Genomic DNA, 25391 nt, shown 5'->3' with positions numbered 1-25391 from the left:
ATTAATAAAAATTGTGTTAGGTGAGTTAAGTAAAGTGAGAATAGAGTGGAAAATGAAAAAAGTAGAGAGTTGAAGAGAGAAAAAAGTAAGAGAGAGTAAAGTAGGTGTGGAAAAATGTGTTGACTTTTACTAAAAGAATAATGACTCTATTACTATGGAACATACCAAAATAGCAAAATGACTCTATTATTATAGAATGGAGAAAGTATTAATTTTTTTGGGGTTAATGTCGAGTTTCCGTATAGTACTCGTTATGTCCTTCCATCAGATGAATATTGGATTTAAAATGTTGGCGGTAATTCAAATATCAGTTTGATTAGACTTGTCCATTCTCGCAAGAAATGACGTTCTATGGTTAAAAATAAATTAAAATAAGATGAATTGATGGCAAAATAAAATGATTTGATCAGTGAATTTGTGGTGGTTTGACCATGTGATGGCCACAATTTTGCTATCACCTATTACTATTTGTGGTCAAAAGTTTTGGAATGATGCATATGATGATGGTAATTGAGGGCCACGTAACGGCTAAAACTGTATATTTATTTATTTTTAATTACTTTTACTTTCTCTTCACATTGGATTGGATTAATTAACCAGTGTGAATCAGACAACCGAGATTAAAATATTTAATTCCACGTAATAACTCTATGTTTGCAAAAGTAATAATGGAATTTAGCCTTTTGATTTAGTGATTTAGTGCGTGATTATAATAATCATAGGTGAGTAAGTGTACAATTTGGATAAATGAATTATATAAGCTAGTGCTCTTCGTCCTATTATCTCACACTTTTTTGAACTAAGAAAATGAGAATTGAACCTCTAGTTATATCTCTTTTTTTATATTCACTCTCACCGATAATCTGACCATAAGAATTGAACCTCTAGTTATACATATTTTCATATTCACTGTCGTCGTGCATTATTTTCTAAAAAGCTATTTTTTTCTGTATGCAAGAGGAGGTGTCTAGACATTTTCAAAATAAAAAGAAATTCATCATAATTAGTACAACAAGTGGGCTAAAATTCAATTCTAACATTTGACCAATAAGAGCCAGTATTCAGCTCACTCCTTTTGCTCTATGTATAAAGTATAGAACATATTGATTGGGAGGGTGCATGCACCAAAATCACATTCATTTAACATGTGAGTGCCAAATTTAATGATACTGTATTATCTTCTTTTAGTTATTATTAAAGATGATTCTGATTGGCTGCAAAATGTTGATAGGACTAGGACCTATTGGATTCTTATTTCCCCATCCACATTAGGAAACAGATATATAGAAAAGAACTCCTTAAAAACTTTACCGACAATCTTACACTAAGTTTTCAGACCCTTTACTTAGCAATTTTTGTTTATTCAAAGAAGAACTTTTTTGTTCATAACATTTGAAAATAGTTTAAGAAAAATAATTGATAAATATAGGGTATTATACCATTCATTAATGACAACAAGAGAGTTAATTCAATGGGATATTGTAGCCATGTATGTCCAAAAATTAACTGAGAAAAAATGCAGAACCAGACTTTTCTTTTAGGTCAATTACAATTTACAACACATAATATTGGTCAATTCAACTTGGTCAAGTTATGGCACGTGAAGATTAGTAGTAGCAGATTACTTAATTAGTTATTTATGAAAATAAATGCGTAAATATTCAGGAATTTCGCAACTCGCATATGAATTTTGGCTTCCCATGAATGAATAAATTACATAATAAAAACATTCTGCTAATTATTTAAAATATTGTAAAAATGTACAATTCCTAATATAGTTGCCATTATATTTACTTATTATAATACTCTCTCCGTCTGAACTAAATTACAGTCGTATTTCTTTTTGGTATATCCCAACTAAGTTGAGTTATATTTTTAGCAAAAAACAAAACATTTGATCACTCTTACTTTATTACATTATATATTTTATTCTCTCTTTATCTTTCCTATTTTATTCTTCTCTCTTATTTTTCAACATAATTTCTTAATCTCTGTGTCCAAAAATAAGACTGAACTTAGTTAAGAGGGAATGAATAATTATTTTTATTATCGTCAATGTCTCCGTCTAATTAATGACAGTTTTGACCAACTTGAAAGATGGTCAGCATATTCGGGAAGATTTTGAAATTCTTCGGAAGTTCAAAGTTTGGTAGTCAAAAGTTCCAAAATATGAATAAAAATAAATAATAAAATAGTGGGAGATTTGAATGGCAATTGATCCACTAAATATGATTGGAACTTTCTCATTTATTTTGTCTGCCCTTCATACAGCATATCAAACATTAAAGTGGTCTCAAAGTAGTTATATAAAATCAAACGAAGTGATCATTTAATCCAAACTTTGTTGCAAATTAGACAGTTGAATACAAAGTTTTCCTGAGCTAGTGCACGTGTGGTGATCAATTCAAAATGGTGTATCATAAAAAGTGACGTTTTGACCAAAATCGACAAAGTTATGTCGTGGGGAAAATTATCAAAAATATTACTATTAACTTTGGTTAAATTTTGATATATCCTGCTATTTTAAATCAATCATAAAAATTATAAATTTTAATATTTTTTTCTCAATTTTCTCATGTAGTATAATTTGGTGAAATTGTATTTAAATTGACATTAAAAAAAATTCAACGAGGATAATACCACCTAAAAATTTTATCATTTTCATCAATACATGTAACAAATGGGGAGTGATCAATTGCTAACTCATCATTTAATTGCTAACTACAACTAATTTAAGGCCATAGGATTTTAGAAAACGTGTGGTCTACAATTCGCCACGTGTTAATTTTCGTTTTTATTAATTAAATCGAAAAAGATAAAAAAAAACACCAAATTAGGGTTTTGGATGAAAATGTCAATACAGTGTTCCGAAAATATCAACGCAATACTTTGAGAATGTCAATACAATTCTTTAAGAATGTTAACACATTGCTTATATTGACATTCTACATGTATTATATTGACATATTTTATATAGTATGCTGACATTTCTGCTTGTACGAAAAAATTAAAAATTGAATTTTTTTCAAATTTTGACGTCGGAACATATGCATGTATGATATCGTTGGAATCCTTATGAAATTATCTTTAATTTTATTTATGTTATATGAATTTAAAGTTTTGGGATTTCTTTTAAAAGTTAGTTATAACTAAACATGTAGTTAATTGACATTAATACTCCTATTGATATTTTTTGGAATTAATCATATGGCATTATTGACGTTTTTCGTTGATCGTATTGACATTTAGGGATTAATAATCTAAGCCCTTAATTTGAATATCTAATGGCTATTATTTAGTTATGAGTTAGCAATATAACACTCCTCTATAACAAATTATTCAACTATGTCATCTATTTAGAACATGTGTGCGTGAAATCAACAACATATTTACATGTATAAATAGTACTACCTCTGTCCCCCAAATTTTGACACAGTTTACCATTTCGGTTCGTCCCTGAAAATTTGACACACGTCACTTTTACCAATTTTGGTAGTGGACCTCATATTCTACTAACTCATTCCTACTCACATTTTATTATAAAACTAATACTTTAAAAGTAGGACTCACATCCCACCAACTTTTTCAACTCACTTTCCATTACATTTCTTAAAACCTGTGTCGGGTCAAAGTATGTCAAAATTTGGGGGACGGAGATAGTAATTAGTAAATCAAAGTTGTTGTCATAGAAATTGAGAAAAAATATTAAAATTCATCATTTTATGTTTTCAAAATTGAGGATTAACCACCAAAATTATGGATTGTTTATTTGAGGAGTATCAGTTTTGTAAACATGGTAAAGATAAAAAGGTAAATGTTAACCTAAGGTTGTACTTGTCCGTTTTACAAACCAGCAAGTAGGATGGCATCAAATTATGACTGAAATAGATACACTTCAACACAATAAAAGTATTACTACTATTCTCGAAAGAAATTGTTTAGTTTTTGCTACATCTTGTTAGCTTGAGAGGTAATTTGATTTTGGGTTTCACTTTAACCCAATTTATAAGTTGGATTATCCAGTTCAAACTCTGTTTGAGTAGGCCATGAAATAATTTAGGTCTAGACTTCTTATCTAATCTACTGCTAAATTTGTTAGAGGTAAGCTATTGGGCTTTTGAAGCCCAATACTATTAAATAAGTTAGGCTTTTTATGTAAAATGTTTGCGTCCAAAATTATCTTCTTTATTCAGCCTTATCGCCCATTGGTATTCAATATATTGATCATTATAGTTTTTACGTACATAGAATAAAATTTGGATGTTCTAAATAAGTGGCGACATAAATATGCTGCAAAATTATTGAGATAATTTTGATGGGCCCCCAATAGTATTTAAAATTTTGAGGTGTTGCTTTTGAATATGAGATCTATGAAGATAATATTTATGAATATAAGTAATTATATGTATAATTTGTTACTCCCCCCGTTCCATAGTAATAGAGACATTTCATTTTCTGCACTCATTTTTAAAAAATTATATTAAATAGTTAAAGTGGAGAGAGAGTAAAATAAAAGAGAGAATAATGTAGAGAAGAGTCTTATCTACAATATTCTCTCTCTTAATTCACTTTTTCTTCTCTTTAACTATTTATAATTATTTTTTCAAAATAAGTGTGCAAAATGAAATGCCTCTATTACTGTGGAACATAGAGAGTATTAATATTATTCAAATTTGAGGTCATTTTTCTGTAAAAATTACTTGGTTGTGAATTTCAGTTTGAAATTTTAATAAATTCAATTATGAATAATATTTTACCTTATTAGAGAAGGCCGAGGAGTTGGGAGGGAGGTGGACCTGGGGCAACGAATTTGATAAAAGAAAATTAGAGATGGCTTATATCAGAGGGGTGATAATGAGAGAAATGGGCTGGGCTGCCCGACTTTAAGTAGGGTTGATTATGGAGAAAATAACACACGATTAAAATATCTTTAATTGTTATAAAAAAAAACAATTAAAAGTGAGTAGGCCTATCTGAAAAGAGATAAAGATCAAGATAGTTTGGATGGAGAGACCATTTAAAAATCATCCCCGAAGAAAAAACTCAAACAATTAGAAGTCCCAGAAATAGGTTTGTACAATTTGAACATAGTTTTAATAATATAGGTCTTATTAGTGGTAAAAAAGCAATTGAAAATAGAAAAATGATGCTTGGAGAACGTAACTAAATACAGTAGAGATCACCTATAACATTTTCTAGTATATTTTCTATCACACATAAAAGAGAGATAAGTGGATAGTCTTTTATATATAAAAAAAAGACTAAATTTTTACTTTCGTAATACATCTCCTATTACATTACTCTTAGACAAATTACTCTTTTTTTATTCAAATAACGTCATTTTAATAATTGCCACGTTTTGCCACGTTGACATTATCGTCGAACACGTCAGCTTCAATTTGATTAAAAAATGATTTTGGGAGAAAATTAGAAAAAGTCAAAGTTCATATACTCCCTCCGTCCCATAAAAATATGTGTGCTTTCACTTTCGTCCGTACTACAAAAATATGTGCATTCCATTTTTAGAAAGTTATACTCCATCAATTTAATAATGTAAGTCCTACTCACTAACACTACTTAAACTATAATTCTACTCCTCTCTTTTACTTTACCATATCATTGTCCTCCACTCTCCTACTTTATTAATTTTATCTAAATTCTCGTGTCATTCCCATTGTCTATTTTATGGGACGAATGGAGTATTTAGAATAAAAAACTGGAATATATTGAAAGTTTATATATTTGCATGCAAATAACTTTAAAAGCAAATAGAAATAGGTTAAATTGTAGGATTTGAATTTAGGTGTTAATCCAAGTAAAAAAGTAGGGGAAAGTAGATATAAAGTATGAAGATAGTTACTAATAGTGGGATATACTAGTTTGATGCCAAGTTAAAATAATGTTGCGTCCGCTACATGATTGTCTTATCTTAAATAAGATGGGATATTTGTTACCACTTGTTGAATTCCATCACAATACTCAGATATTTTCATCAAGTGTAGCAAATTAGTGCATTAGCAAAGAGGATAACGTTTCCCCCTATCAATCTATCCATCCATCACGATGGTGTCCGTCGCCGCCCCTAAACCCTTCCTCTCCACCCCCTTCCTCCCCCACCTCCACCTCCCCCTCCCCCTCCCCTCCTCCCCTTCCTCCCTCCACAAGCCCCTCTCCATCTCCGCCCTCATCATCCCCGGCTCCCGCAACTACAACAAGAGGCAGGCGCCGCAGCAGCCTCCGCAGGAGGTCTACCAGCCCTACCACCCCCCGCCTTCCCCCCTCCCCGCCCGCTACCGCAACCTCGACACCATGGCTCGCCTCGACATCCTCACCAACCGCCTCGGCCAATGGTTCGAGTACGCCTCCCTCATCCCCTCCCTCGTCTCCGAGGGCTTCATCTCCACCACCATTGAGGAGATCACCGGCATCGCCTCCATCGAGCAGAACCTCCTCGTCGTCGCCAACCAGGTCCGCGACTCCCTCATCGAGGCCGCCGACCCCGACACCGTCTCCTACTTCAACAACTCCGGCTCCGCCGAGATCCTCTACGAGATCCGGATTCTCAACACTCCTCAGCGCGCCGCCGCCGCTCGATTCATCATCAAGCACGGATTTGACGCCAAAAAGGCGGGGGAATTGGCTAGGTCGATCAAGGATTACCCGCGCCGCTACGAGGAGAGAGGCTGGGAGTTTTTTGATGGAAATATCCCTGGGGATTGCTTGGCTTTTATGTTTTTCCGGCAGGCGTTCGAGCACAAAACGGCGTCGTCCCCGGAGTGGACTGCACAGTCTTTGGAGAAGGCTCTGGAGATGGCGGAGACGGAGCGCGCGCGGATGAGAGTGCTCGAGGATTTGGAAGGGAAGGAGGATGAGGAAGTTGAGGATGAATTGGCTCAGGCGCTGCGCGTGCCGGTGGTTCGGCTGGTGTACGGGGAGGTGGCGGAGTCCACTTCAGTGGTTGTGCTTCCCGTGTGCAAGGCGGAGGGGAGGGAGGTGCAGCTGCAGGAGGCGCCATGGGAGTGTGGAATGGGAGGGAATTTCGGGATCGTGGAGGCCGAGAAGAGCTGGAGTGGGTGGGTGGTGCTGCCGGGATGGATGCCGATAGCAGGGCTGAACAGGGGAGGAGTGGCAGTGAGGTTTGATAAGGCAAAAGGAGTGCTTCCGTGGAAGGATAAGAGGAAGGATTTGGATGAGGAGATATTGGTGGTGGTGGATAGAGGCCAGACGGAGGTGGAAGCGGAGGATGGGTTTTATATGGTGGTGGGTGGTGGCAACGGGAGCGGCACCGAGGCCTTGAAGGTGGAGAGAGGCGTCAAGTTGAAGGAAACAGGGGTGGAGAAGAGCCTCGGCATGGTGCTCTTGGTGGTCCGGCCGCCTAGAGACGACATTGAAGATCAATTGGTTGATGACGACTAGGTGGCCATGGGATTCAATTTTTCGAAGGGGTGTCACAGCTTTGAAAGATAAGATAGATATCCATATTGTTTTGTAATACAATGAAACCTTGTTACAAGTGATGATAATCAAAGGAAGCTTATTGCTACCAATTTACATACAAATCCTAATAAATTAATCTTCAACAATCTGACCACAATCCTCAATCAAAACAGTGGAGGAGGGCGTCCCAGCATCGGACCCAACTTTCTCCATCTCCTCGACTACGTTATAGCCATCCACAACTTCCCCGAACACGACGTGCTTCCCATCGAGCCAAGAGGTCGTTGCAGTGGTGATGAAGAATTGGGAGCCATTGGTGTTTTTACCAGCATTTGCCATGGACAAGAGGCCTGGCTTAGTGTGCTTTAGAGTGAAATTCTCATCGGCAAACTTGGCTCCATAAATGGATTCTCCGCCAGTCCCGTTGCCGCGAGTGAAATCACCGCCTTGACACATGAACTCAGGGATGATGCGATGAAATGTAGATCCTTTGAAATGCAGTGGCTTCCCGCAAGATCCGATTCCTTTCTCGCCGGTGCACAGAGCTCGGAAGTTCTCGGCAGTTTTTGGGGTAGTGTCGGCAAAGAGCTCCATCACAACGCGTCCAGCTTTCGCTTTACCGATCAATATGTCCAAGAAAACCTTCGGGTTCTTCATTCTGATCATGAAAGAGGCATGAATTTGTTGATTTGGGAATTTTTATAGAGTACAACACAAACTAATCGCATAAAATATATGCAGACTAAAATCAAGCAAGTAGCAAAACAACATTCTCCAAACTATCTACAGAAATCAGAAAACGATCTCAGATGCTTCGATTCGAGAGTACACTATTCTCTAGAATGCAGAGATATCGATAAAAAGGCGTACAACTCAATCGCATGTGCAAATTGTACAGGAAAGTGAAAATCAAATAACATTTCAAATCCATTACTATCAACGAAAAACAATGAAACCAACAATTTAAAGATGTATATCGAGTAAAAATCCTCCAGATGATGCGATACAGATAAAGAGGATAAAAAGTTACAGGACAACATTTAATGTCGCACAATTATTGAGCTCCATAGGCTTTCAATTTATGCCCATGAAGCCTTCGATCTGTGCTTCGCTCTCTTAATACTGAAACGATAACAACGTATAATTAGCCTACAAGAAGAGTTTGAATTACCTGTTTGAGACAAAAATGGGACGGAAGACGATGACAACTGACAAATGAGGACTCGAATGTGATATAAATATACAGGAGGCTAGGGCAATGGCTGCGCCATGATTTTGGGTTTAGGGTTTTAGAATTTCTAAATTTCAAGATACACCTTTGGCTTTCATGTATTTTCACATTGCCCCTTCATTATTTTCTTAGCTGAATTAATCATATAGTGATAGCCCACCCCAGTTTTGTGACCTTACACCGATAGAAACACTCATGATAAATTTTAATTACTTTCATAAAGTTTGAAATTTAAATATTTCATTTTTCATTATATGTACTTCATTTCTAATAGATGAGATATTTGAACTCAAATCTTGATCCATTGAACACGATACATACCATAACTACCTGGAATATAACAATTGTACCAATAACTTTCCCATCCTTTCCGAAATTTAAAACTAAAAAGGTGAGAATAAATAGGCTCATATTTGAGGCAAGAGAGTTGGATAACCAGTTAGTAGTCATGAATACATGCTCTTACTCAACTACTTGCCGATTAAGAAAACAGGTGGCAATGGCATCAACCAAGCCATTGTTGACATTTACGGTCTCCGCTGCCTCCGACAGAACGCCTGATGCTGATCTTCTCGCCTGCATATTTTTGCTGGAGCCACTCGAAAGCATTCACATCCAGTTTCCCGGATACGGACTTCCCTTGCTTCCTGCGCATTTGAAGCTCCTTGATCGAACCCCAGAGTTTCTCAATCGCATCCCTTTGCTGAGTGGTGAATCTTGAAATATTATCAAACGCGTGCTTTGCCAAGATGTCGATGGCTGTTTGGCACCTAAAAGAGAACACAAAATTCGCATCAAGCAATAGTTTCTACATTTAGCACGGAGAGGGATCAGAAATCTTACCATGGCTTTTGGTATCTCTTTGCAGCAGTCTCTAAGCACAGAAGCAATGCTTGTCTCTGCAATTTGAGGAATCTCCCCTTCTCGTCGTCCTCATTTCCACTATGGGATGACGACTCCTTTTTCGATTTTTCATCTTTGGCAGGTGCATTTGATATAAGGGCATCCAATCCGAATGGATCGGACTCTTCCTCTACACCACCTTCCTTTTTTAGCTGTGCCTCTGCATTTACCTTCTCAGTCACATCTTTGAATGCAGCAGCTTCTTCTATATCATCTTCTTTGGTTGCAACTGGAAGAGCGGATATGGCTTCCTTTATTCTCCCAGTTGCCTTCGAGAACTGTTCAATGTTCAGGATAAGTAACTATACATATAAAACTAAACATATTATCCATCCAACTTAACTAATGGGACTATCACAAAATTCATACAATAGCCATGTATCTAGCTTATGTGGGACTGAATTGAACAAAGTTTTATGAACTCAATCACGAACACTAACTTACTTATGTTAAAACTAGGTTAGAGCTCACCAACCACTAGCGTGGCAACATTAAGAATATTATACCTACTGAACATCTTATCGACTACAATTTGTCTGCACATATTAAAAATAGCATGGCGGTATGCAATATGCATGCTATCAACTTGCTGATTGGATCAGTTTCCAAATGAAAGTAAGCTTTCAGATGCACTCTGAACTTACAACACTAAGATGCATCCTTAAACTACTTCGCTTTCCAGTTGCGCTCATAAACTAGAGGTGTTTAGTACTAGCCTCAGATATTAATTACTAGGCTACTGGTTGAATAAATAGTAGCAGCAAGCGCTTCCCGTTGCTGAATGAAACACTAGAAACAATAAGGTTTTTTATCCACTACCCTCTTTTTCGTTTCATATCCTACCCTTTTGATTATGCCTCTTACTACACTAAATGTTACCTCCATTTAACCACCATGGCAATCAGAGTTAAGCACAACCTTCACCCCATGCTCAGACATCAATGATGACGCTGAGAAGAGTTCTACCAATGCAATGTATTGTCTATTTGTGTACAGGATGTTGTGCTCAAGGTGTAGGGGATAAGTGGCGGCATTAGAATAATAAAAGTGGTGATGATGTCATGAAGTGCTACTGCAGGCATCTAGAATTAGTGTCATCTGAAGACAGTGAGCGCTGATTAGTTAGGTAGGGAAGGGGCCAAGTTGAAAAGTCACGTAAATATAGCTTAATTGATGACCAAACTGCAAATTATGACAAAAGTCAAGTGTGCTCATTTTTTCCAAACTTCATGACAAAATCTGCTAACAATAACATAGCTCTTACATGAGGGTGAATCTTATGTTGAGTGGGAGAAAGAATCAGAAATAAATTTCATTTTATGCTATAAAATAAAAAAAATGAAGAAAAATAATAACTGAAACACTAGCATACCAAATGCTAAATGAAAATATGAGAGCATATTTGATTATAATGTCAAGTATTTCTCCACACCAAGCGCAGCATTGCCACCTCGGCGAGGGTAGTAGTAAAACAGGATCAGATGAAATAGGCAGCTACATGCAGTTATAGCAATATCTCCATCACTGATAAATGAAATCAATAAGACAAGTACAAAAAAATAAAAAGGGTCTTGCAGACTATCAAGGACTGAAGTAAGGACGTAGTACTGGAAAACAAACAAGAGCCATCTACTGTGGTTACATCAAGGGGTGAGAGTAACAGCAACAGCAACATCAACATCAGAATTGTTAATACTAGAAGTTCATGTGACTTTCTTCTATGGACATCAAGAAAATTAGTACATCCATGCCCTAAGGTATTGTTTTAAGAGAGATAAGTGGTGATAATTTTGTCAGGCAACTTGCCAATAAAAAAAATTGAAATTCTAATGTGAAGTAAAATGGATTACACAAATGAGGACATAGCAATAAACTATTCTCTGTGTCATTTAAAATTATCAGTATAAGCACATAGAGGACATGGATAAATCTTTTAAGTTTACTAACCAACAAATACCCCTAAACAACCTCTTCACTCTTCAGTATATCCAATCTAACTAACCATATCCTCAACTTTTACCTCCAACATACACAAACTAATCCTCAAATCAAATATAATCTTAAATGAGGATAAATAAGCAAAATCTCCTAGGTGTAAACATAGTTTGACATATTATCTGAATTTTTTCTGTTGGCTATACTGTTGATTCAAAACATTAACTGATATCAAACCACAAAGAATGTTGTAAAACATAGGTATCCAAGTATAAAAAGCATAAATTTAAACAATTACCACAAAACTGTCATCAGTGAACAGGTCATTTGCCCAAACAGCCCTAATTGTCCATGCAGCCAATAGGTTTTCTTGCTTCTTGTTTAGGCACTGCATGATGTAGATTCAAAATAATTTACATCATTTGCATCTTCATAAACAGGTAGAGGTATATATCAGTATATGTAAAGTCAGAGAAAAATCGATGCTTACTTGAGCTACATCCTGCGCAGCTGAGAATAATGCATGATAATCAGCACGTAAAGAGGGCTCGTTGCAACTAGTTAAGGGGGTCATCGCTGCTTCAAGTACCACAAAGAAATATTCACTGGTCGCTTCCTTGATACTACCAGCCTCAATCAACTGTATAGCAAGCTTTGATGCTTTATTGAACTTTGAAGGATTCTTTATGTGCGAAGCTATCTTCTGCATAGCTTCAATTACTTGTTTTTCCGAGGCATCTGTTGTTGTCTTAAACCTCAGGCGTTTACCAGGAGCAGATGAACTTTCTGTGCGAAAAGAAGTGCTTTTAGGATCAATTTAAAGGTTGATCAGATGATGAATATTCACAAACAGGGGTTCACTTTAATAACATACCAATATACTAATGGATAGTACTATGTTGTTTGATTGAGCAAGGTTCAAGAAATACATTATTCATTTAGGTTTTATGCATCAAAAGATACATGAAAGCACGGGAGGATGTTAATCATCCAAGCTTCATCCAAATTTTGCATAATCTTAACTAACATGAAAATATAAATAGTTTTAATTCCGCCAACACATGTATAATCACCTTTAAAAGGAATCTACTCAATGGAAAAATTATGAAATCCTCAAAAAGAGTCCTAAAACCATAAACCATCACCTACTTTTTAAGAACTTGAAATGTAATCCACATGCGCAATAAAAAGAAGTAACTCCAAAACTGGATAGAAGAAATTGGAAGAAAAACTTCATAACCCAATACACATAAATGTTCAATCTTTACAGAGAAACAACTTGATCGCCAAGCTAATAGGAGTACTAAAAAAGAATTAAAAACTCCATTAATCAGAAGTACCTTCAGACTGTGACTCGGGCTGCGACTTAGGCCTTTTGAGGGCGCTCTTTAGCGCCGGAGCAAGAGGAGCCGGTGGCGCCGTGGGTTTGGGATTAGATTTTAGAGCAGTGGTAACTGGAGAAAGTGCGATTTGTTGAGATTGTGGCGCACTTGGAGGCGGCAGATCATGGAAAAGATCACCAGCCATTATCGGGAGTGCGCGTTGCTCAAATCCTGTCTCCTGAACTTGAGTTTCAACGGAATTTTGAGAGAGAGAGTCGGCGTTAGAATTCAATTACTACTTTTTTATCTGCAAAAATGAGATATTTGAGGGTGATCCTTCCTTCCCTTCAAACTTAAAATTAAAGGTTTTAAGTATCAATTAACCCTAATTAACTTCGTTCACCCCACTTTAGGAGACCCAGTTAAGTTCGGTACGAGTTTTAAAAAATGAAGTATAAAAGAAAGTTGGTAAAAAAGATTAAGAGCATTAGAGCATCCGCAATGGTCGGCTAGCGACCGGCTAGCCGATTCGTCGCGCTGGCCGATCGGCTAGCCGAACCATTGCAATCGGCGAGGGCGATTTCGGCGAGCGGATCGGCGTGGGCTGGCCGATCGCTCGTCGCTGGCCGAAGCGCTAGCCGATCGGCTAGCCGCCATTGTGGAGGCCCGATCGGCCAGCGCCGAATTTTGTTTTTTTTTTTAATTCTTTTTTTTAATTTTTTTTAATTCTTAAAAAAAAAAAATTTTAATTCTTTTTTTAAATTTTTGAAAAACTATATAAACGCGATTTTCTCTATCTCTAAATTTCTGTACAAGAGCAACATCTAGCGATGGACAACAACAACTAGCCCAATACAAAATTAAGACCTAAAACAGCGAGACCCCCGTTCGGCTAGCGGCAAACCATAACAGATTCAAGGTGGCTCGTGTGTGGAAGCCCGAATTTTTTTTTATTATGTTATTTTTATGATTTTTAGTTAATGTACTTTTTTTTATTTAAATATAAAATTAATGAATTTTCCCGTATATGTCTCGTAAATCTAATTCCGTATTTTTATCGTAATTTTAATTCCGTAAATGTAGTATATTTTGAATTATTTTTATTGCGGCTGGCCTATGGCTAGCCTATGGCTGGCCTAAATCTGATGTGGCAGGTGGATTTTTTAGTGTTGCTGACGTGGCAGGGGAGAGAATGGCTGGCCTATTGCTGGCCTAAGCACCATTGCGGATGCTCTTAGCAATGATTGGGCCCTCCCATTCCACGTCAGCATTTGTCCAAATGGCATATCTCCCTGCAATAGAAGGGTCCTCCCATAGGGTCTTCCCATTCCATTTCATTTCCACATCATCACCATTTTATTTTAATTTTTTAACACTTCTATATTTAATATATTATCAAATTAAATAAATAAGAACCAAAAATATTAATACGCAAATTAACGATGCGCAAGAATAGCTCTCGCCGCATTCTGAAACGCCGACGGAAAACCGCCGGGCCCCACCGTGGGTCATCGGCAAAGTAATCCGCGTAGAGCCGGTTGTGAGCCTCAGTGTGGTCACTAGGGCTGTCAAAATGGATATCGAGTATTGGATACCCGATATCCAAACCCGAAAAAGTCGGATAATTGGATACCCGAAACCCGATTTTTCGGGTATCGGATCGGGATCGGGTAGTGTGAATTTTGGGTATCGGATTACCCGATATCCGATCGGGTATACCCGAATTATCCGATTTATCCGATTTATTTTCTAAAATTAATAAATTATATTTTTATTATAATTAAATGTTGTTTAATTTCTTAACTACAATTAATTAATACTTAATAGTTAGCTTATAAGATATGTAATTTATTTTTTTAATTACATTTTAATTTCATTGACTTGTGATATTCATAATTTTGAATTTTTTGATGATATTATTGTTAGATCTTGATTCTTAAGAGTATTGACTTGTGATATTTATAAATGATGAATGTTTGAACTTATGAATTTTGATGGTTATTGACTTATTGTGGATGGATGAAAGATGTTAATATGTATAATTTATGAATTTTGTATTTTTCAAAGTGTGTAGTTATTTTCTTTTAAATTCGAACAAGTACAAGAATTTTGTATTCCTAAAAGTTTGTAGTTATTTTCTCTTAAATTTGAGCTACTATAAGAATTTTGTATTTTTAAAAGTTTGTAGTTATTTTTACTTGAATATTAGTACTTCAACTTTGTATTAAATTTGAATTAAATAATATTAAATAAATTCTAAAAGTTTGTAGTTAATTTTCAAAAAAAAAAATCAAAATTACAATTGGGACCGGATACCCGAGTCGGGTATCCGGGTACCCGAAATCAAATTCGGGTCGGGTATCGGGTATTGGATTTTGGGAATTTCGGGATCGGGTACCCGAAAATTTCGGATCGGGTATCCGCGGGTACCCAATTTGACAGGCCTAGTGGTCACGGTCGACAGATTGACGGCGATGGATTGGCCTTGGAATTGCCTCCTGGTTCGCTTCTTCCTGACGTCGAGATGCCCTTGCAAGGACTCGCTGCACCACTCGGTTTATGACTTCATCGTCGGAATCGCTACCGGAAGACATTGATTAAATGTATTTAGAGAGAGAAAATGTATTGAAATAGAGAGAAGATTTAAGATGTTGGTGTGGAAAAGTGAAGAATGGTAGGTGTATTTATAGTGGAAGAAATGGAATAAAAAACAAAATAAAAAAAGTCGAAAAAAACAAAAAAATATATATATTAGGTGAGAGGGTCGACCGATGGCCCTTCCTCCACAATGGAGGGCCGATCGGAGGGCCCTTCTCAACTGCTAGGGCCGATACATCGGCCATATGGGGGAGAGAGGGAGGGGGCGCTCGACGGCCCCTTTTCCACTATGGGGGGCCGATGGAGGTCGATGGGGAAGACCCTCCCATCGACCCTCCATTGCTAGTGCTCTAAAGGCCAAAACTAATCTGAGCATATGCCCACAATATTATTCTCATATACCCTCCCTCAAACCCTTTAGTTTCAATTGCCAACACCTCCTCAAACCCTCCAAGGTGTTGGACACTTTTTTTTGATCGATTAGACAACTGGCCCAATTTTTTTTTCAATCAGTTGGACCACTTGGCCCAAATTTGAAGCCCAGATATACTGATGGGTCAGTCATTTTTTCAGTTTCGGCTCAGATATACTGTTGGGTCAGTTAAATTTAACCCACAGTCGGCGACCCGCTCTGATACCATGATAGAAATCCATAGGTTCCATCCTAAAACCAATTGATGATAGGAGGAGTGGCTCATTAGACTAATATAATGATTTCAGTTCTCTCTGTACACCGATGTGAGATAGTTGTAAGTATTTTTTTAGTTTCAATTGCCAACAAATACAAACTCTATATATTGTACAAACTCTAAATTTTTCAACAGTGTCAACATAGTGTAAAATTTTAAGATTTTAATGTCAACCGTTGACACTGTGTTGATATTTTTCATTGGTGTTATTTTTTTCATCTGTTGACATTTTCTAACGGTTCAAATCATAGTTTAGAGTTTATACAATATTTAGAATTTGCATTTGATTACACCCTTCTTGTAGCACGTGCATTCATGAGTTTGAAAATAGACTGCATATACTATGTGGTTATCTTGGTGCGAGGGAAACTTGGGAAGGTTTGCTAAAATATAGTGCGGTGGATGGAATTTTTGATAGGTCCCAGCTGAGTCAGATGGAGTGTATTAGTTCCAAGTTATTGATGGACAAGGGTGTCCAAATGATGCAACTTAGTGCTGGATACTGGCAAATTTGGAAGGTGTGGCTTAATTTTTTAGAGGAAAAATTAGTAAAGAATATGATTATGAATGAGAGTGTCAAGGAGGCTAAATGAGTAGAAGGATTGGGTATAGGCGTGACTAGAGAGCCTATTATGGTAATTCCCCTTTGCTAGCTTCTTTTGAAGGAGGTCCGGTTGGTGCTTTTCGAGGAGATTTTCCGAGATTTTGTTGGAGATTGGAGGCATGGCCTAGTTGCCAATATTAGTATTTATTCTATCCCGATTGCAATGATTAGTTGATTGTTCCATGGTTTTTAGTTAACCCTAGGCTCTCAGATGTTTCGGTGGAGAGCGATAGTTTTATTGGAGTATCTATGATTATGTGTTGTCTTGATGTGTCTGTCTATTGACTATCGGTGGAAGAATTTTTGTTGCTAGTCGCATTATGTTTATAATTTCAATAGGAGAGTTTACGTGTTAGAGAGTATTTCAATTGATAGTTAGTTATTGCATGATAGATTATGTGTCTTTTATATTCGTTTTAGTCTTTATACATTACCAAACTATGCCTGTTTATTTTACTTTTTTTTTAATTATTCCGACCGTCCCACAATTGACGGACGGAAATGATAAAATATGACTCTTATTGTGGGACGGAAGGAGTAAATACCCAACTATAAACACATACTCCCTCCGTTCCCCGTTTTTTGTCCACTTTAGCTATTTTTGTTCGTCCTCCATTAGTTGTCCACTTTTGCCATTTTTGTTCGTCCTACATTAATTGTCCATTTTCATTTTTACCATAAATGGTAAATATGCCTCCTCTCATTTCATTAACTCATATTCTACTAATTTTTTTAATTCACTTTTCTTTACATTTTTTTAATTTGATTCGAAATCAAAATGGACAATTATTGGGGATGGAGGGAGTAAAAGAGAATGGAACCCTTTCACGAGACACTCTCGTGTGACAACAATATACTAAGGAATCTGTTCGATTGATAATTAAGTTCAAAGCTTACGATTTTAATTTGGTCACATTTGATTTGAAAGATACATAGTCATGTGATTAACCATCCTAGTCACTCCCTATTATAAAATAGCCTTGGTTCTAATTAAGATTTAGTCATATCATTTTGCCCTTGATATTTTTATCGTCTACACAATTACTAGCTAGAATGGTTTTGGCTAATTAAACATTTAAATTTAAATTTTAGTGAAGTGTTAGTTTTATTTACTAGTAAGATAGAGTGGGAATATAATGTGATCATATTTGGCGGCAATAAATTAAGAATGATAATACACTGGGTATATTAATAAATTAGCAATCATTGTAATTAAACAGATTTTTTCATTTATTTCATACATATATTGTTGAATATATGGACTATTATTGCTTGGGCCTGATTTAATTTGTGTCTGGGCTTTTTATCCATTCTTTGGACTTGGCCCAGAAGCCCAGCTGCTTCCCCTTCTCACCTGATGCTGCCACGTGGCTCTTCACTTGGATCCTGTTTCCTGACCGTTGGATTAAGGGTTTGTGAGATATGTTTGTTTATGTGAGATGAGAGCCGGTTTTGATATTATTCATTCAATACACTTTCTCTCTCTATCTGAAAACCCTCCAACTTCTCTCTACTTATCCGATTGCTTCTCCGGTTGATCTCTTGAGATTATTCACCATTCTTGGGTGAATATTCTAGTGCTGAGGTGTGTAGAAGGCAACTGCTTCGGTTGCTTGTAGTGTGAGAACTAGGGTTTCTGTTCTGTGGTGGTTTCAGTGACTTAATTCGGTGTGAAGGGGCTGTGTGGTGAAGGTATTGACGGTGCGAGGGTAGACTCCAGTCAATTCATCGGTGCTCCCTTGGATTTGGTTCTAGTTGAATAGATCTAGGCTATGTGGCGGGCTCTGAGCCATATTCTGTGATCTATTCTGTTTCTCTTTGTGTTAGCTTCTTGTTTCTGATCCGAGAGGATCTTGTGTGAAGTTACTAACCTGTTTCTTGAGTGTGCAGGATACTCACTAAGTGGATGAACCGGCTAGGGTTTCGGTTGAGAGATCTGTAATAGTTAGGGCTCTAATTCTTGTATCACTTGTACATTTACACTCTTGTAATAATGTATATCAGCCGCGTGGGTGAGAGTTTGGCTGAGCTCTCTTGTACAAGAACAAAGAGGTCTTGGTAATTAGTGAATCTGGACTGGTCCGATCCCTACAGTGGTATCAGAGCCACGGGGGGACTAGTCCAGCACACCAAGTCGCATAAGGAGGTGGGCAAGTGGAATCCTCCTTCGAGTGAGGGTTCACTCTGGTAAATTGGCTTGATCTCCTGGTTTTACTTTTCTGTTTAGTGCCACCTATAGGCTTGGGATCTTGTTTTCTGGTAGATAGTCTCTGGCAAAGACTTAGGATTCTCTTTGCTTTCTGTTTCTGTGTTGCTTCCGCTGGTTTTTGCATCTCTGTGATCTAGTGATCTCATTTTACTTGACCACCAAGCATTTTATACTGCCCAAGTGACCCCTGGGCCCTCCAGTAGTGAGTGATTGCGAGCTGGGATAGCCTTGGCCAGTGTTGCTTGTGACAGTCAAGGATTTGAGGTCCTTTTTCTGTTGTGTGAAAGCTCTGTGGTTGTTCTTGTGTTGCTGGTGAATGTCTTTGTGTTGTCAGGTGTGCAAGTTTGTGTGTTTCTGTCTTGCTTCCTGTGTTCTTGCAAAAATTGTTGCTAAAATGTCTCAGCATGTGGGTTTGGTTCCCTATAATGGTAAAAATGATTTTGCTATTTGGAAACAGAAAATGAAGTGTATTTTAATTCAACAAAAGGTGTTCAAGGTTGTTGATGGTTCTTTACCTGAGGATACTGCTGAGGATAAGAAAGATGAGATGAATGAGTTGGCTAGGGTCACTATTGTGCTAAATTTGTCTGATTCTGTGATTAGGAAAATTGATAATGTTGAATCTGCTTCTGAAATGTGGAAATTACTTGATACTCTATTTACAGAAACTTCTATGCCCTCAAGGATGTATTTGCTTGAAAAATTGTTTAAGTTTAAGCTTGATCTTGCTAAGGACATAGATGATAATGTGGATAGGTTTCAGAAGCTAGTTCAAGATATTAAAAGATCTGGTGACACCACAATAGATGCTTATATCAGTATAGCCCTTATGAATGTCATTCCTGACTCCTATAGTGATGTTAAAGATGCCATAAAGTATGGCAGGGACTCTGCTCCTCTGGATCTGATTGTTAGCTCGCTAAAATCTAAAGAACTTGAACTTAGGAAAAGAGCTGCTGATAAGAATGCCTTTAACAAAGTGCTTAATGTTAGAGGTAGGTCTAAAACCAGAGGGGGAAATGAATCAGGTGGTGGCTCTAACTCAGGTAATAATGGCAAGAAAAAGTATAGATCTAGGTCCAGAAGTAAGGATCCTAAGACCCATAGGAAGTGTTTTAACTGTGGGGATGTTGGGCACTATAAAAAGGAGTGCACTAAGCCTAAGAAGAATAAATTTTCTAATAATAATTCCCAGGTTGAAACTCTTGTGAATGTTGCCACTTATGACAAGGTTAGTGACTCTGTATTCATGGTTCATGATCTGCAATTTGTGAATGCCTCTCCTGCCTGCCCTTTTACTTCAAATGATTGGCTTTGTGATTCTGGATGTACTTATCATGTTAGTCATTTTAAAAAAAAAATTCTGAGCTAAAACCAGTGACTAATACCTTTGTGTCCATGGCTGATGACAAAAAATGTGAGATTGTTGGCATTGGCACTGTGTGTTTAAAGTTTGATAATGGTTTTGTGCTCAACCTTAAGGATGTGAGATATGTTCCTGATCTCTGCTATAATTTGATGCCATGCACTGCTCTTGAGAATGAGGGTATGGGGGGAAAATGGGGGGATGGCTGCATGAAAATTTGCAAAGGATCTATGTGCCTGTTCAAAGCTAAAAAGAAATGTGATCTGTATGTCTGCAATGTTGTGCATGTTACCTGTGATAAAGCCTATACAAATGTTGTGAAAACTGATAAAATTGTGCTTTGGCACAATAAGCTAGGTCACATGAGTGCTAAAGGCCTTAATATCCTGAAAAAGCATGCTATCTTATCTGATTCTGATGTGCATGATGATCTACCTTTTTGTGATACCTGTGTGCTGGGTAAACAGCACAAAGTTTCTTTCTCTACTCCTGCTCCTGCTAATGTTAGTAAGGATATTCTTGAATATGTGCATATGGATGTGTGGGGACCTGCTTCTGTGTCTACTCATTCTGGTGCTGTGTATTTCTAGTCCATAGATGATTTTTCAAGAAAAGTGTGGTGCTTTCTTATGAGACACAAAGATGAGGTTTTTACTAAAACTGCTTCTTGGAAAACTTTGATTGAAACTCAGACTGGAAAGAAACTTAAGGCTATATGGTTTGGAGTTTTGCAATAAGCATGTTGATGAATTATGTGCTGCTTTTGGTATTAAGAGACATAAAACAGTACCTTATACTCCTCAGCAAAATGGGGTTGCTGAAAGAATGAACAGAACTTTGCTTGAAAAAGTGAGGTGCATGCTTGCTAAATGTGGTTTATCCAAGAAATTTTGGGGTGAATGTTTGTTGACTGCTGCTTATCTGATTAATAGGTCTCCCTCTGTTCCTCTTTTGGGGCAGTGCCCTGAATATATTTTTTCTGGAAAAACTTTTAATATTTCTCATCTCAGAGTGTTTGGATGTTCTACTTTTGTGCATACAAAAACTGATAAACTTGAACCTAGATCCAGAAAGGGTGTTTTTCTAGGGTATCCTGAGGGTGTTAAAGGATATAGGATCTGGTTAAGAGATCAACCCGATTTTAAAGTAGTAATTAGCAGGGATGTTGTGTTTAATGAGCTTGAGTTCCCTTGCTTGAAATTACCTGATATCCCAACTCTAGCTGCTGTGGATAATGAGCCTCTTATGGAGGTGGAGTCCACAGAATCTCTCACTGGTGTGGAGCATCCTAGTGATACTCCAAGTGAGGTGGAGCAACCTTTCTGGAACACTTACCATGTCTACACTCCTGATGACACACCCAATGAGGGAAACCTAAATGTGATTGATGAGTTGACTCCCCAAAATGTGAAAGTTACTGGTGTTAATGAGCATGCTACTCCTATTAGAAATGTTTCCCCTGCTCCTGTTCAGAATGTGATTAATAGCCCTGCTGGTATTCAGAATGCAATTGATGTGCCTGACTTGCAGAATTATGTGCTTGCTAGAGATAGAACTAGGAGAACTAATGTGAATACACCTGTTAGGTATGATGGCTATGTGGGCATGGTTGCCCTTGTTAATCTGGCTTTCAATGTGTATGAATCTGATGGGGAAGAACCCCAATCTGTTAAGCAAGCTGTTAAATCTAAATTATGGGAACAATGGCATAAAGCCATGAAGGAGGAAATGCATTCTCTGTTTGTTAATCATATTTGGATTCCTGTACCTTTGCCTCCTGGTGCTTCTGTGGTAGATTGCAGGTGGCTTTATAAATTGAAAAATGAAGTGGAGGGCCTTAGGTACAAGGCTAAACTAGTGGCAAAAGGCTTTACCCAACAAAAGGGGGTAGATTACACAGAGATTTTTGCCCCTGTTATTAAATCTACCACTGTGAGATTAATGCTTGCCTTATGTGCTCATTTTAATTGGGAATTAAAGCAGATGGATGTTAAGACTGTCTTCTTGCATGGTGACTTAGATAAACCTATTTACATGAAACAGCCTGAAGGTTTTGTTGATCCCAAGTTTCCTAATCATGTTTGTTTGTTGAAAAAGGCCCTGTATGGTCTGAAGCAATCTCCCAGGCAATGGAACATCAAGTTCAATAATTGTATGCATAAGTTAGGTTTTGTGAGAAGTACCTTTGATGCATGCTTGTATATGAAAGACCTTGATTCTATTCCTGTGTTTCTTTTTACTATATGTGGATGATATGCTGATCATGGGACTTGTTTGAAAACCATTAAAGCTGTGCAATCTTCTTTAAGTGATAATTTTGACATGAAAGATCTAGGGGATGCTCAGAAAATTCTTGGCATATGCATTGAGAGAGATAGGAAAGCTTTTTCTCTTGTTCTGCATCAGGAACCTTATGTGTATAAAGTGTTGAAGAAATTTAACATGTTTGATGCTAAACCTGCCTCTGTTCCCCTTGCTGCTCATTTTATGTTGAGTAAAGATTTGTGCCCTAAGTCTCAGCTTGACATTGATGCCATGAAGAAAGTCTCTTATGCTAATGCTATTGGATCAGTGATGTACTTGATGGTTAGCACTAGGCCTGATATTGCCTATGTTATGTCCTGTCATTGGGAGGCTTTGAAGTGGCTTCTGAGATATCTTAAGCACACTGCCAAGTATGGGCTGTGTTACTCTAAATGTGATGATGGTGTATTACTAATTGGTTTTGTGCATTCCAACTATGCTAATGACAAGGATAAGAGGAAGTCAACTACCTCCTATGTGTTTACTGTGTGCAGGTCATGTGTTAGTTGGAAGTCACAGCTACAACATATAGTGGCCTTGTCTACTACTGAGTCAGAATATATTGCTATCACTGAGGCAATGAAAGAAGCTGTTTGGTTAAAGGGAGTTCTCTCTGAACTTAAGTTTGTGAATGATTCTCCTACTGTGATTTCTGATTCTCAATCTGCTATTCAGTTATGTAAAAACCATGTTTTCCATGATAGGACAAAACATATTGATGTAAGATTTCATTACATTAGAGACATTGTTGAAAAGGTGAAATTTTTCTTCAAAAGGTGCACACTGACAAAAATCATGCTGATATGGGGACTAAATGCTTACCTGTTGATAAACTGCTCACTTGCATTAGGATTTTGCATTTTGATTGTGGTTAGCATGTGCATGTCCCGGGGGTAAGTCCTAGTTGACTCTGTGAGCCTTGGCTCACTGGGCATGAAAGACCTACAAGACCAGTTGATTAGCCATTGGTGACCTTCTTGTGATCTTGTTAGGCAGTGCTTTGGTTATTTCCTTGACTAATGAGTTTTATGCTCTCTGGTGTCAGGAACTAACCTTGTGGGCAATGATGAGAAATGCCTTAGCCTTTAGCCCATGATTGGTTTCCTAGAATAAGAGTCTAAGGTGGAGTATGTTGAATATATGAACTATTATTGCTTGGGCCTGATTTAATTTGTGTCTGGGCCTTTTATCCATTCTTTGGACTTGGCCCAGAAGCCCAGCTGCTTCCCCTTCTCACCTGATGCTGCCACGTGGCTCTTCACTTGGATCCTGTTTCCTGACCGTTGGATTAAGGGTTTGTGAGATGTGTTTGTTTATGTGAGATGAGAGCCGGTTTTGATATTATTCATTCAATACACTTTCTCTCTCTATCTGAAAACCCTCCAACTTCTCTCTACTTCTCCGATTGCTTCTCCGGTTGATCTCTTGAGATTATTCACCATTCTTGTGTGAATATTCTAGTGCTGAGGTGTGTAGAAGGCAACTGCTTCGGTTGCTTGTAGTGTGAGAACTAGGGTTTCTGTTCTGTGGTGGTTTCAGTGACTTAATCCGGTGTGAAGGGGCTGTGTGGTGAAGGTATTGACGGTGCGAGGGTAGACTCCAGTCAATTCATTGGTGCTCTCTTGGATTTGGTTCTAGTTGAATAGATCTAGGCTATGTGGCGGGCTCTGAGCCATATTCTGTGATCTATTCTGTTTTCCTTTGTGTTAGCTTCTTGTTTCTGATCCGAGAGGATCTTGTGTGAAGTTACTAACCTGTTTCTTGAGTGTGCAGGATACTCACTAAGTGGATGAACCGGCTAGGGTTTCGGTTGAGAGATCTGTAATAGTTAGGGCTCTAATTCTTGTATCACTTGTACATTTACACTCTTGTAATAGTGTATATCAGCTGCGTGGGTGATAGTTTGGCTGAGCTCTCTTGTACAAGAACAAAGAGGTCTTGGTAATTAGTGAATCTAGACTGGTCTGATCCCTATATATATCATTGTAATTTGTAATATGAGACTTCAGTCCTCTATCGTACTGGAATTCCTAGATGTGTTGTTTTGTCTTGAGATCTTATTTCCATAAACAAAATATTTCTTACGAAGAAGGCACTAAATAAAGGAATGATTTGGCAACTTCCAAGGGCCAAAGATCTGTCAAGGGTCAGTGCTGACTGCTGAAGAATAACAAAGAAGCACTTAATGAGTTGAGACAACTATATATTTCGGGCTTAGAAAAGTATTAGCATATGTGTTATTATATCACACACTCATCACTCACAGATTCGACTACGAGTTTTTACATACTATTACCATGACTTTCAAGCACAAATTAAGAATTTCAATAGTTACCTCAACAGTCAAACTAGTACTTATAAACTGAATAAAGAATCCAAACTACAATAGAAGGAGTATAATAGTATACTCTACAATTATAGACAAAAATGAAAAGGAATACGAATTGGATGAATTGGATGTTTATCTTCATGCATTCCTAGTTACTATTTTCATCTCATATATTACCACATAAGTGCAAAAAAGAAGTTACTCAATTAAGAAGTAAAAGATGACGTGATTAATTATAGTAAGTGCACAAACTTACAAAAATCATCTCGTAGGGATACTAAACACAACCACTACAAGAAAGGCTGTTGTTTCCATATTTATAATATCTTGATTTTATTTAATTATAGTACATAATTAACATGTGTAGTGTGACACTATCGATGAACAAATATAATAATAAATGATTCCGGTGGCCATCAATAATAATAATATAAGATGAGTGGTGAGAAGATGCAGCCCACTTG

General features: G+C 37.3%; 3 protein-coding genes across 3 annotated transcripts; 1 reads left to right on the top strand and 2 right to left on the bottom strand.

The window, feature by feature from the left end:
* The first annotated feature begins 6048 nt into the window (after positions 1-6048).
* On the top strand, positions 6049-7547 carry LOC125224024 (rubisco accumulation factor 1.1, chloroplastic-like). The gene has a single exon (XM_048127362.2). The coding sequence runs from the start codon at positions 6064-6066 to the stop codon at positions 7414-7416; it is 1353 nt and encodes a 450-aa protein (XP_047983319.2). The 5' UTR covers positions 6049-6063; the 3' UTR covers positions 7417-7547.
* Positions 7447-8752, bottom strand: LOC125224026 (peptidyl-prolyl cis-trans isomerase CYP19-3-like). The gene is made up of 2 exons (XM_048127365.2): positions 8609-8752; positions 7447-8095 (listed from the first exon to the last, which is right to left on the bottom strand). The coding sequence occupies exon 2, from the start codon at positions 8092-8094 to the stop codon at positions 7570-7572; it is 525 nt and encodes a 174-aa protein (XP_047983322.1). The 5' UTR covers position 8095; positions 8609-8752; the 3' UTR covers positions 7447-7569.
* Positions 8753-9060: 308 nt separating this feature from the next.
* LOC125224025 (nucleolar/coiled-body phosphoprotein) lies at positions 9061-13148 on the bottom strand. Its single transcript, XM_048127363.2, has 5 exons — positions 12847-13148; positions 11997-12292; positions 11805-11894; positions 9512-9849; positions 9061-9438 (listed from the first exon to the last, which is right to left on the bottom strand). Exons 1-5 carry the CDS (start codon positions 13031-13033, stop codon positions 9174-9176), a joined length of 1176 nt encoding a protein of 391 aa, XP_047983320.1. The 5' UTR covers positions 13034-13148; the 3' UTR covers positions 9061-9173.
* Between the last annotated feature and the right edge of the window lie 12243 nt (positions 13149-25391).

This window comes from Salvia hispanica, chromosome 1 (assembly GCF_029641045.1).
Source record: "Salvia hispanica isolate PSC_SH4W2 chromosome 1, Shi_PSC_v1, whole genome shotgun sequence".
Taxonomy (NCBI): domain Eukaryota; kingdom Viridiplantae; phylum Streptophyta; class Magnoliopsida; order Lamiales; family Lamiaceae; genus Salvia; species Salvia hispanica.
Note: the sequence above shows the minus strand (reverse complement) of the source record. Positions and strands in the feature narration are given on the sequence as shown.